Source organism: Cyanistes caeruleus, chromosome 1 (genome assembly GCF_971803275.1).
Source record: "Cyanistes caeruleus chromosome 1, bCyaCae1.hap1.1, whole genome shotgun sequence".
Lineage (NCBI taxonomy): Eukaryota > Metazoa > Chordata > Aves > Passeriformes > Paridae > Cyanistes > Cyanistes caeruleus.
This window is the reverse complement of record NC_141701.1, coordinates 114,885,433-114,899,341: the sequence shown is the minus strand read 5'-3', so window position 1 is coordinate 114,899,341 and position 13,909 is coordinate 114,885,433. Positions and strand designations below refer to the sequence as shown.

The following is a 13,909-nucleotide window of genomic DNA, read 5'->3' as shown; positions in this document are numbered from 1 at the left end:
GAAAGGTTTGAGGTGATAGTTTACATAACACAGCTAAGCATATTATGTAAAGATTAAAGCAGCAGGGTCGGCACAGGGACAGAAGCGTCTCACCCGCCCAGCACAGCCGGGGTTACCTGACAGCCGGTTCTGCTGGAGGTTTGTTTTGTTCCAGGTTAATATTCCCACTAAACAACTAACATTTAAGTGCGGCTCTGCCTTGGCCTCTTCCCTTCCTGACTGCGATGCTTTCCACAGAGGCAATGCCTGCTTGCGTGGGAGGTGAGGTTCGTTTACCTGGCCACAATCAGGCGACCTATCTCCAGCCGGGATGCTGCACGTCACCCGGTGCCGCCAGCGGCCGGGGGCGGTTTGTGCCACCCAGCCGCGCTGATGCCACGCAGCGCTCCAAACTACCACGGTAACGCCAAGTGTGGCCACCGAGTGCCACGGGCCTGGGCCCTGCCTGCAGGCCGGCGGGAGCGCGGCGTGCCCTCGCACCGCCCCTCCGCAGGTACCGCGTCCCTCCCCGCCCGGGGCATCGCCCGCGTCCCCCCGGCTGCTCCCTGCGGCTCCGCCGAGACAAAGGCGCCGGGAGGTGCGGGCGGCGGGCCGGCAGGACCGGGGAGGGGGCGACTGGCTAGGGGAACAAAGGAGCCGAAAAAGACGAGAAGAGCCAAGAAAGTTGATACCGGCCTCCTCCGCCGCCCCCTGCCCTGTCCCGGCCCGCCCCTCCCACCTCCCGGACTTTGGCGTGAGGGCCCACGGCAGCCCGGCGGCGACAGGGAGAAAGGCCGGGTACCCTCACCTCCGTCCGCCCCCCCAGAATCCCCGGCCGAAAGTCCCCGCTCGCCCCATCCCCTCCCGCCTCCTCCTTCTTCTTCCTCTGCCCCGCTGACCCCGCCCAGCCCCCGGTGCTTCCCTTTAACGCGCGCTCCCGCCGCCGCCTCTTGCCCCTCCCCCCTGCCCGGCGGCGCGCGGCCTCCGCCAGCCCCGCGGGCACGCGCCCGCCCGCGCCCCCCCCATCCCGTCACTTCCCCCCCCGCTCCCTCGCCGAAATCGCGCGCGCGCGCCCCCGCCCTCCCGCTCCTCCCTCGGCGGCCCGCGAGCGCCCGGGATAATTGGCTGGCTGGCTGGCGGGCGCGCGCGCGCGGCGCCGGGCGGACGGGTGGGGGCGCGCGCGCGCGCGCGGAGGCGGCGGCGGAGGTGCGCGCGCGCGCGCGGCAGCGGCTTCACTTCTCTCCGGGCAGCGGGGGCAGGAGCGGCGGCGGTGGGAGAAGCAGCAGCAGCCGTCGCTGCTGCTCGGGAGAGACGGGAAAGGGGAGAGGAAGCCGAGAGCCAGGAGCGCGGGGGAGCGGGCTCATGACTCAGTGAGTGGCTGCAGCCCCTTTCCAGCCCCGCGCCCGGCCGGAGTCGGGGCGACCGCGACGGATTGTCCCGCAGCCTGTGCCCGGCACCAGCGAGAGAGAGAGAGACCTGCGCTCGCCTGCAGGTAGCAGCGGCTTTCCCCGCCGTCTCCGCCGGGGTACACCTACCTCTGCCCCGGCTGAGCTCCCCGCCGGGCTCCCCTCCCCCCGCCGGGCTCCTACCCCCCCGTCGCTCGCCATCCCTCCCCCACGGCAGCACCCTCTCCCCCACATTTATCTGCGACCCTCGGTCTCTACCTTTATCCTTCATCTTCCTCTTCCCTCCCCTCTCCGCATGTCCCTGGTGCTGCCTGGTACCCCCTTCCCCCCCTTGTCATCCTCGGCCGTGCCCTTTCATAGCAACCGTCCCGGCCGCCCCCCCGCCGCCCCCGGCCACCTCGGCATCTCTGCCGGCGCTCCCCGCTCCCCCAGGCTCCATCCAGCCTCCATTGCTCCTCAGCACCCCCACACCCTTTCAGCAACTCTTCCATGTCCATTTGTCCTGCTCGCCCTGCTGCGGGCGGGAGCAGCGACCACCCCCTCTCCCCACCGCCCCTCTGGCCCTGCTCCGCATGGTCCCCGCGGCACTCTGTGCGCCCCTGGCTCTCTCGGGCGCCGGGGTACCCCCGCCCCCCCCACGAGCTTCCTGGGATGCGCTATCCACACACACCCCCCCGCAATGGTGGGCACCCCGTGCTGGAACCCCTCGGGAAAGGCACTCCCCCCGCCCCCACCCCCGCGCCCCGAGGAGCCCCGCAGCCCAACCCTCTCCCTTCCCGCATGTGCCCCCGACGTCTTCCTCTCGCAGTCTCCTCCTCCTCCTCCTCCTCTCCTCGGTTGTCTCCTACTTCTCACCCTGGCCCGGCCGCCGCCCGGCCGGCCGTGGGAGTGCGGGGGGTGTGCGGTTCTGGGGATGCTCGTGGCCCCCAGCCGCTCCCGTTCGGCGGGGGCTTCCCGACGGGAGAGTGCCCACGCGTGGGAGCGTGCGAGCCCGGGGCTGCCCTCCTGTCCCGTCCCATCCTGCCGGGAGCCCCTCTCAGACCGGGGTCTTTCTGCCCTTTATGATTTCTAATGAAGATGAAGTAAGGCGGCTGCTGCCACTGCTGTTCGTGGTGGACCCTGCAGAAATACTCAGTTTATCTTGGCTTATATGAAATTACGAGCGCTATAGAAAGACATCATCGCTAGCTCTGCCGCCCTTGGGACCCATCTACACATTGCCAGAATCTTGCTGTCCCCGAGTGGTGGATTTTTTTTATATATATATTTTTTTTTAATTTTTATTTTTATTTTGGTGATGTGTGATAATGACTGGTGGTTCGGGGTATTTTTGTCTTTTTTTTTTTTTGTTGTTGTTGTTGGTTTGTTTGTTTCTGTTGCTGGTTTGTTTGTTTTTGTTCTTGTTGTTTTGGTTTTGCTTTTAGTTTGAGGAGGAAAGGGAAGGTGCCAGTGGATATATTTGACAAAAGCAAAATATTTTGGACACTCTTCACTTCGAATTGATAGTTGTAGTTACACTTGTAATCTGTCTCTGTGCTGATTCATCTCACGTTAAGGGAGAGACTTTTAAGTCCCCCTTCGTTCCTTCCTCTGTCCCCTCTGCTCATTTTTCTCTGCACAACAGCAGGGAGGTTAGCAACCCTCGTCTGAATGTAGAATAGCCTGGCAGCCGGGAACCTGGACATCGTGTGTCTTCCCTATGGCTCTGGGAGACAGTTGCAAACACACTTACCGCTCTTCAGATTCAAGGAGTGTCTTGGATTTCTGTCTGTGTTAGTGGCTGCAAAATGTTTTCTTCACAGTGTCATCCTCTCAGATGATTTTTTTCCCCCATTCCCTTACTTGTTCATGTGTTTGTGTGCCTTTTAAGTTTGACCCCATTTGAAATGTCTAATTTCAGGCCCCTTAAAACACATTTTTACCGCACTATCAAGCATCCCTTTAACAAAACTTCCTAAAATTGCAGATACTGTGAGGAGAGGGAGTAGAAAGGGGGAACAGGGACAGAAGGAGAAAGGAAAAGAAAAAACCACCCAAAAGCCAATCTTCCCTCCCCCAAACTAGCCAGACATCAAATGACAGATTTAAACATTTTCCTCTTGTAAATGCTGGCATTACATGTTACAGTAATTATATGCTCTGGGCTACTGTTACAGTGTTTGTCTGCTGGATAGTAACCTGAACTTATGAAGTGAATACAGTTGTTTTTTGGATAATAGTAATATTTATAGTCAAGATTATTCATAGCAGATGTCCTATGCATATAAGCATTATTAAATATGCTTTTAACTTTCTGGCCTGCAGTGTTAAAGCCTATGTACATTGTGAAGAGAGAATTTTCCACTTCAAAATTAGATGTATTAAGCAAAGTTCAGAAGTAAAATCTAGGGCAAATAAAGGCCAACATAAGTGTTATAAAAAGAGATGAGGTTGTATTTTGACTTTATGTAGAAGCAAGGAAAATGGTTACTTACTGCCAAAATTGCATTATAGTTACATATTTTGACTTGTCAGAATGTGATACTTTTGTTGTTTATTATCTCTAAGTGTTCTGCTGCTTTTACCTTGAAATCTGACAACCAGTATTTAAATATCTGAGCATCAGCCTGTGCAAATTTACAAACTATGTTAAATATATTGTTGTAGCTGTACTATAGGAGAAATTGTTCTCTAGGAGTGGACAATTTTTGTATTTAAAATTTAGGGCAGAAACCCTGCATTATTTCAGTTACCTTAATGAGCAGTCTAGGTGTTGTGTATTTATATATATTTAGATATGAAAATATTCTTTTCTGTTATAAAACAAAAAATACAGCTGAAGCTGATCAAGGGAAACTTTAGTCACATATCTATCACTTGGTATTGCTTGCTGTTTCTTTTAATGTCTAAACATTTTGTAGGGGTGCCATACTTCCAGAATTCTTTTTCACAAAATAAATAAAATAGCTTCACAAAATAGATGAAAAAGACCTAACTCCTCCTGAAGTTAGTTGGATGTATCAATAATACCTGAAGAGATTATTTCCTCTACTCTGTAGTGTTAGATATTGGTAAGGGTTTTTCAGTACAGGAGTAAATTTATTTCTGTTCTGTAACAAGAACACTTATGCCTTTTTAAAAAGCATCCTTTTCAACATAACCCTGTTGGCATTGATATTAATTTACTTTTCCTTTGCTGTCTCTTTCCATAAATATGTACAGGGAGATGAACTTTGTTTAATCCACAGAACAAGCATGGTTGAATCTGAGCCTGAAATCTCATTATTCTCCCTTGAGCGAGTCTTAAAACATATAATAGTCAAGGTGAATAGTTCTGTTCTTAATTGTGATGTCTCTACATAGGTAAGAGGGAAAGCAAGTCAAAGTTCAGAGCAACTTGAAACTCTTTGTGTAGGAAAGAGCAAATTCTTGGTTCAGACAGATTTGATCAGAAAACCACCCAGATATATGGGGATTGTGTAGATGTAAGCAAGTAACATTTGGGCCTGTGTGCATTTTATTAAAAATCTCTAGAGAAGAATATATAACACAGGCATATAAGGTACAGATCTGGGGTTAAAGGAAAGACCTGAGTTTCAGTTTGGTTTTGATTTGGTTTTGGTTTTGTTGGTTTGGGTTTTTTGTTTGGTTTTGGTTTTTTAATCAGTCAGTGCCACCACATATGCTAATTCAGTAAGAGTTTTTCATGGACATCTGCCCTTCATTAGAACAGTTAGAGAGTTTGAGAAATCATGACAGCTGTAGCAGTGGGCTTGTAATTCCTCATCTGTCGGCATATTGTTATGCTATTTAAAATGAAGGAAGAAATTAAAATAGCTAACTAGTATCAGAAGTGTGCGAATAAAGCATTAACTTGACTTCTGAAATATGCTGAGATTTCTTGCTGCTCATGTTCTGTGACAAGTTTGTTGCCTCATGTTGCCTGAACGAAATGTCAGGAAAAAACTTCCTTATATCCTCTACCAACATACTCACTGTTTTAATAAATACAAACAGTCCTGTGTTAGAGCTTTTTAGTTCTGTGTTTCCATCAAGCATGCCAAGACGTGGATTTTGTAATGTGGAAACCCACATTGTAGTCTTGGAATGAGCCCACAGATTTATTTCATATGGGATAACAGAGAGTCCTAAGATAATAATAACTCTCAGTTTTTAAGTAATTGTGGTAGATTTGACCTGGTGGCATATGATGGGACAGCTAACTCATGGTATTGCTGAGTGGTTGAAAAACGTAATTCACAGGGAATACTTCTACACTTGCAGGATTATGTTTCTCACTTCAATTACTTTTGGTTCTCATATATATATATATATATATATATATATGTATGTATGTATGTATGAGGAGTTTGGTGGGGGGATTTGTTTGTGTGTTTATTTTGTATTTTTTGTTTGTGGGTTGGTTGGGGATTTTTGGGGGGGTGGCAATGATACAGGGTTTAAAATTGCCAGCTCCTGAATTACTGTTAAGATGCTTGTGGCAAAACTCTTCATATGAGGATTACTGAACTACTGAAACCGGCATAATTTTATTAAGACAAAGACATACATACCATGTGTTCTTTCCTTAAGCATGTAAAAAATACAATTAGGCAGTTTCTTCTCAAAAAGCTAACTTCAGTTTCTTGTCTTTGTTCAGTGCAGCATCTGCCATGTCTACAGAGGGGCAGAGAGTGGATGATAGTCCAAGCACTAGTGGAGGCAGCTCTGATGGAGATCAGCGTGAAGGTGTTCAGCAGGAACAAGAAAGGGAGCAAGTTCAACCCAAGAAAAAAGAGGGGAAAATATCAAGCAAAACAGCTGCTAAATTGTCAACTAGCGCTAAAAGGTACAGTGTTCTTCCTGGTTGTTTTTTTCCTTTCTCTTCTTTCAACTGGCCATCAGATCCGTGTATTGACTCAGTATATTCATTTTCTGATTGTTTTCTTATAACACTACTGTATCAGTGTAATAGCCCTTTGAGACTGATCACAACAGTAAGACCTGTATACTTTTTCCTTTCTTTGTCAGTTTGCCTCTTTCACATGGTTTTAATAGTTGCTTGCATGATAAAAGCTGACATTTTTTTATTGCTAATAAAACTCAGACAGTTTTGTAGCCTTATAAAATATATCTCTGTATATGTATGTATGACTGATGTTGAAACTTGTCAGTGTAACTTACAGTTAATTAGCCATAAACATTTCAGACAGTTCAATAATTCGGCATGTTAGGACTACTGTAATACCTATTGCCATGAAGTACTGCCTTTTATTTTCCCTGTTCAGGTCAAAAACACTCAAGTGAACAACAAATGTATGTTGGTTTCATTACTTTATGCTGTGATCTGTCTTAATACCCATTTATTTTCCCTCCTCTTTCTGATTGAGATGAAAGGTTGGTTTGTAGAATAGCTATTTAAATTATTCTGTGCTATCATGTCCATCTCCAGATAACGATTGTCTTGCTCAGACCAGACAGAAGGAATTTACAGCTTAGTGTTGCTTTGCTAGTACATGTAGGGTTGTTAGTCTAGGCAAGTGGGATTACAGTGATTGAAGTTAAAAAGCACTCATAAAATAATCTGACAAGAGACCAATTCTGCAGATTGTCCTGATGCAGAATTCCCAGATCTCGTTTCTCTGCTAGTCCAAGGCTGTGTAAACTACAAGAGAAAACACGGGAGTTTTGTACCACTGTGGTGCTGTAGTAAAGGAGAAGCATGAAGCCCCTGCTGCCATAATTTATAACAGATGCATGTAGTAGGAGTCTGTAAATAATAGTATATAAATGTGTGCATACATCTTATCAGGATTCAAGCCTTTGTTTTCTGTTAATTTGTCCCTTTTAAATTTAACTGTCCCCCAATTAAATTATTTTCTGAACTAAAGTATCTTTTGGCTTTCCACTGAGGTACTGTCATGCTTTTCTTCTGCTAGAGATACCTTTTTTACAACTAGTTTTTCTTCATTATTTAATTCCCTGGAGAAATACTTTCTGGACACCCATTCCTACTGTGACACTACTAGGAGATTACCTGGTTTTATCACTTACAGAATGGCCTGCAAAACTTGCCTGTGTTTCCTTTTATGAAAAGAAGGGAAAGAAACCCCACCCATCTTTCACTACAAACCATGGTGTTATTCATGTAGTTAATCCTCACAGCCGTTATGGTTTCTGGTCTTCTACTCCTTCGTCTGCTTCCTGTTATTATTATTTTTTAAATATTAGGAATATTGGATTAGTCATGACTTTTAAGGTCATAAAAACAGTTTCCAGCATCTTTAGAAAGCAGTCTGTGTATTCTGAACTTTGTATAATGCCTGTATAATGATGCTACAATTCTGACAAGGGCCTGTGGACACTATCCTATTAAAAAATTAATAATGATATGTCAGAAATTGGGCTATTAATCTTAGCTTTGTATCTTCAAAGCTTAGAGCTTTTATCAACAAGCATTTTACAGCGATAAAATTACTTAAACCTTTTAAAGTTTAATCATATCTGCTTATGGTTCTGCTGAAACTAATTATGCCATCAGTTGCTGACATCAGTACATTTGCCAGTTAGACTCTAAAGCTAGTTTCACATGTGTAGTAATATTGATTATGCATTTTAAAATATACATCTGATTATACATTTTAAAAGCTGACATGACTTAAAATAGTTCTGTAGATATCTGTACAGTATTTTTGAAGAGAAATGTATTTTAGCAATGCTGGTTGTCGTAACAATTTCTGGAATGATGACAGAAACAGTTTTTATAGTAATGGGAGTTTTTATTTGTGTCATCATATTTGTTTTCCTTTTTTTTTTTGTTTTTGAAAATTCAGTAGTTTGTCATGGTTTTAGAATTGGGATTGCACCTTCTCCAATCTGGCCAGGTTTTCATTTTACAGGTTTTGTGTGTGTGCTTTCATCAGTAGTGTCTCAAGAAAGCTAAATCGGAAATTTAAGCAGAGGCTAGAAAGGAGAAGAGTAGCATAAAGGCAGGAGAAATGTCTTGAAGTCCTCAATATCTGATAAGTATTCTAGAAATGGTCTCTATAAAATATCTTCACAGTAATATTGTTATTTTAGTTCATTAGGAATGAGAAATAGTACAGGATTAATAAGGCTTTAATCTGGTACCTTTATTACAGGGAGAGGAGTCAACTCTGCTAAAATCAGTAGAGTGCTCAAACAGAGCATGGCACAGTTGTGGTTTTGGTCAGGATTCTTAATTTCTGTTAAAAGCATCAAGCACCAGCAAATACAGACTTGACTCTAACCTGAGTTTGGAAATCAGATTTTTTTCACTTGGAAAGCTTTTTCATGCATATGGAATTGTACCTGCAATATTTTTGGGATTGCATTATGATACCTACCATATAGGAAGGAAGGCTTGTGCATCTCTATTTGGAAAACCCCTGTTTTGCTTTTCATTTTTATGTTTATGTAGTCAGTTAGTTTTAAAGAATTTTCAGTAGCATGAGGTTTTATATAAATCAAGATTTAACAGTGGGCTGATTTTTGCTTGTGTAATAGTAAACTGCTCCTGTGTCTTACGTATGAATATACTGTTCGTGCAGCTTAACTGCTTTCCAAAGTGATCTGATTACAGAGGCTCTATGAAACCACTTAAATTTCTATTTGAGTAAGATTTTTGGTATTGAGATACAGAGTTTCTTCTGGTAGCATTGCTGTGGATAGCATCAAGAAGGCAGAATGCCATCACATGCTGTCCTTCTCTGTTAATACTTCAGGACTAGCTGCTGTACAGGTGTAATAGCTTACAGCATATGTCGTGCAGTGTACCGGTCCTTCAATTTTCCTCACCCAGAGGGCATCACCTTAAATAGCAACCTTTCTTACCCAACATGTCAAGATTGAGAAACTCACTGCATATCACAATTACAGTTCAGACATGGAATTGAATTGCTGTCCTTGAAAACAGCAGGCATCTTGTTACCTCTTAAGTAGCAAATCTTAGCATGACCTTTGGATTGAGAGAAGTGTAACCATTCTTGGCTGACATAGTAGCTCAACAAATAAATGTATTGTTTTGCTTGGCTCCTGAAATTGCTGGTTGAAAATCTTTAAACCTTTATGTCCAATCCTGACATTTTTTTAATAAATATCTGTGCCTCCAATGAATTGTGAACTGTACAACTTTAGTTGTAGTCTTTTCATTATTCAAAGAAGTTGCAGCCTTAAGGAGGAGCAAATAAGTGATAAGTTGAATTAGTTTGAAATTCAACAAAACTGAGCATTTTTCCCTGTCCCCCCCTCCCCGCCTTTTTTTTCACATGAGTAGTTTATCACAGAATCTGGAAATTGTATTTAGCATGTTGAATATGACAGCAAAATATGGAGTGCTTTTTCTTACAAGAAATATCTTTGTCATTTATCTGTCTTTTAGTAAGTAGGCGAGAATATTTCTTTTCTTCTAGTAGGAACCTAACCATCTTTAGATCAATTTCCTCTGCAGTCACAATTTATTTAGTATTGAAATAGATGCCAGTGACTGCATTTTTAAGTATTTTTAAGTAGTATATTCTTTGGTATAAGGTATTGATTAATCTAGCTTTTATGGGTAGAGAGACGTGTAGTTTAGAAAAGTGGATGTGGTAAAAATCATTGTCATGTAGTCCTTTATTTTATTTCTTTTCCTATTAATAATGTTAGGAAATTCTCTAACATGTTCTCATCTCTGTTAGCTTTAGAGAACTGTTTCATGAAGGAAACAACACTCAGTCCCTTTTGGCTTGGTACAGTAGTAAATATGTTGTCTGTGAGAATTAATAATATTTGAAATCCACAGTATACTTTCATGCTTCTGAATTTATGAGTAGATTAACCTTTGCACCATTACTGGAAGGCAACTGTATTTGTTCTTTTCTATTAGTAAAATGGAGGGAATTTTTTTTTATATATGTGTATATATATTTGAGGAAGAAGAGTCAAATGACTTCTCTAAGACCAAAATATCAGATCTGACATTGCAAATTAAATGTCTTATGTGTGCAGCCCAGGGCTTTGATTACTAGCAAGGGCCTCACCCCCTGCCATCACCCCCATTGTCCAGTATGTAGTAAACCATAATGTCATTAGTCTAAATATAAGCTGGGTATATATAGTGATTTTAATTTAGAGGGTTTTTTCCTCTTTGACATAACTGTTGAGGCAGAAAATCCAAAGAAACAGATGCCAGAAAGGACCCTGAAAAGAATGTTTTGCCAGAGGCCGCGTATTCTGGCGGTGAATCCTCTGTGGTCAGCGAAGGAAATGAGGCACGTCCTCTGCTGTGGCAGATTCTGAGGGCAGCTCAGTGGGGATATGAAGCGAGTGCCAGAGCACGTGCAGACAAAGGGCCACTTGCACACTGGAGGTCTCCATCAGTTCAAGGCTCTCTGGGACGCTGTCCGATGATTTAATTGTAGCTTTGAATGCTGTGACATGTGAACAAGCTACGTGTCAGCTGTTCTACAGAAACTGTTTATGAATGAGCTCTCAGCATGAATGCAAGGTAAATTAAGGTTGCAACAAAAGAGGTGCAAGGTGTATAAATTAATTTTAGTTTGGGACGCCATAGTGTAGGGGAATAAACATGGACAGCTTGCTGAGGAGCAACTGATGGACAATACTGTCTTAATATGTTTATCTTGTTTGTATAAAAATAATCATGAATTAAACATCTCTTTGTCTTAGATGTTTGCAAGAGCAATGATGTCTTTTGAACACAGACAGTGCCACCTGATCAATTTTTACGTTTTGAAGTAGGAAGGTGATTTGTCCGTGTCTGCTCAATCATACAATAACTTGATAAAGGGCCATTTTAGTGCTCTTGGCATTAGAAGTTTTGGGTTGAACTAGAACAGATGGAGAAAATGAGAGACCATTTTGTTTTCAGAATGTGAGGAATGTGGGTTAGGATTTAGAAGGAAGAATGTAAAGTTTTTGATCTAGGACTGAAGTTGTTAAGTTGTCAATCCATTCTTGATGTGCCTCATACTGTAATGCCAAGAAATATTAACTGTTTTTACTACTATATGTAAAACAAAGGAATGGTCTCTGACTATAATAAAGTGCAATGCCATCATTCTATAACTTCAAAAAAGACTGAAAAAGCAAAACAGCTCATAAACCACAAAATTAAAGTTTCTGTGCAACCTAGGTTTTCTGTAGTTTGAATTTGTGATAGTATAAATTTCAAAATTATGGCAGAATTTTGTAATATACAGAAGAAGTTACAAGATCCCTCCTAAAAGTTGTGATTTGTTAGGATTGTTTATATGGGCTGACTGCTCTAAAACAACATTTTTTTTGTGCTTAAACTTCACTAATTAAAAAATGGGATGACTTTCGGTGTTCTACGATGATTTTGAGCTGGATTAAGCAGACTGTGCCTGTATTTTTATAAGAAAGTTATGATATTTATTGGAGAAATTCTGTATGCTGGCAGTACAAACATCTCCATAAGCAGAAAAAGGAAGTAAAGATCAAATTTCTCCCTCTCTACAGAACTATCTTTGTGTGTTTGTGTGTATGTAGGGTATATACACCCAGCTGTGGCAGAGATCAGGTATTCAAGGACTTGACTTGAAAGCATCAGCCTGGGAGCGTCCAGAAATCCTTAACAACAAAGTCGCTCTCCCTGGAGTTAAAACTCTGTCAGGATGCCTGTAATGTCTTTATGGGTGACCTGGGGGATATGGCAGAATGCCCTCTAAAGTTTTCAGATGGCACCACATTGGGTGCATGCAGTTGGTACGTTCAGGGGCATTTTATATTATATATGCCAATATACCTGAACGCTTATTTTGATAAGCCATTTGCCTTGCCTGTAATTTATATGCATAGAAGTTAGAAGAAAACCTAAGCATCTGGAAGAGTATTTTTGTCTTTACAATGATCTCATCAGGTCTTAATAAATGATTATTACCTCTGCCTACAAATCTTGCCCACGTATGTCCTAATTACTTCAGAATGTGAATGATAAAGGCTTGAGTTTCTGGTTCAGGCCAGTTTTTCTACTGCTGTTGGTTCATTTATTCATTATAGCCATAAAATCAATTCATAGTGGCATAAGGGGAATTTTGATAGTGGCTGTGAGACTCCTTAACATGTGAGATTGTGTTGGATTGTAACATTATATAAAGAATTAAACAGCTCATTTTTATATTATATATGCCAGTATACCTGAATGCTTATTTTGATAAGCCATTTTCTTTACCTGAATTTATATGCAAAATGAGTAGCAATCATTTTTAGCAAAAAGTGTATAGGTCAGACCTGAACCTTTGGCTTGTGGCTTGAGCACCAGTCGGGAATTTGAGTGGTATTATTTCTTTTCTAGTGTAGGGAGTAATAAGAATAGCAATCTGCTCTGTGCATGAAATCTTGTGAAGGAAAAGGCAAGAAGAAAATACTGAGGCTATGTTTAATTTTCTTTTCCTTCCTCTTCCTAAACGTTCATGTTTTTGCACTGAAGTAGCCTATAAAAAAAAGATTTGGACATAGTTTATAGGGAAGGTGGCATTCACAGTCCTGCTTATGGTATAATACTCTGGAAGTTTTTGGGAGCTGTAAATCCCTACAAGTGTCTTTGGGAACTCTAAGTATGCAGAATAGGATACAGTCTTCTTCAGAGGTGAAGATACTGGCTCTCATGCAGATGCTGGTGTAAAGGAAAAGAGCCCCCACTGCCAGCTGTGGCAGAGATCAGGTATTCAAGGACTTGGCTGGGAAACATCAGCCTGGGAATGTCCAGAAATCCTTAACAACAAAGTTGCTCTCCCTGGAGGAAGAACTCTGGCAGGATGCCTGTAATGTCTTTATGGGTGACCTGGAGGATGTGGCAGAGCACACTGAGAAGTTTTCAGATGACAAGCAGTTTGTACACACAGGGGCGAGGCTGCGGCTCAGAGGAATCTGGCCAGGCTGCAGGAGAGGGTTGACAGAGAACTCATGAAATTCAGCAAGGACAAATGAACACCGTGTACGTGAGGAGGGCTTACCCCTTGCTCAGATATATGCTGGGGATTACCTCTGCTCAGAAGGACGTGGGGGCCTTGGCAGACAGCAGGCTCAGTGTGAGGCAGTGACAAAGGCTGGGCTGCCTCCCAGGAGGCATGAAAAAAAGCACAGTCCATAGACAGATGAAAGAGATTTATCTGCCTTTACTCAGCTCTCATTAGACTGTATCTGGGATAGCATTTACCCAATTTTGTCCCATCAGTAAAAAGAAGGCAGGTATCAGAGAAAGTCCGGTCACAGGTCCCCAGGGACCAGGGAGCTGGAGCACTTCTCTTTGGGGGATCCCTAACCAACCCCTCAATATGTAGGAGGCTGTGAAGTCCTGGGTGGGCTTATTCTGGGCAGTTTTATTTCGAGTCAGGGGGTTTTGTCCTGCCAGTACAATATGCATTAAGAACCTAAATATTCTGGAAGGCAAGAACTATAAAATATATAGTCCGAGCGGAAATAGAAAAAAGGAGGGTATATATGAGACATTTAGTAATTAAGTGTGTAAGTGAGCAGAGGAGCTGAGAATCTTGACCTAT

At 43.1% G+C, this 13,909-nt stretch overlaps 1 protein-coding gene across 5 annotated transcripts in view; it reads left to right on the top strand.

Annotated features, from left to right (window-relative positions):
• The first annotated feature begins 335 nt into the window (after positions 1–335).
• UBE2E2 (ubiquitin conjugating enzyme E2 E2) overlaps positions 336–13,909 on the top strand; it is a 202,283-nt gene continuing 188,709 nt past the window's right edge. Inside the window, exons 1-3 of one of the 5 annotated variants that reach the window (XM_086851685.1) lie at positions 336–493; positions 4,587–4,688; positions 6,025–6,213. In XM_086851685.1, the coding sequence (XP_086707811.1) occupies positions 6,038–6,213 (176 nt within the window). In that variant the 5' untranslated portion in view covers positions 336–493; positions 4,587–4,688; positions 6,025–6,037. Of the gene's footprint in view, positions 494–1,148; positions 1,472–4,586; positions 4,689–6,024; positions 6,214–13,909 lie in introns of those variants that run through there. The other 4 variants (XM_086851673.1, XM_086851669.1, XM_086851681.1 and 1 more) reach the window with 4 other exon arrangements.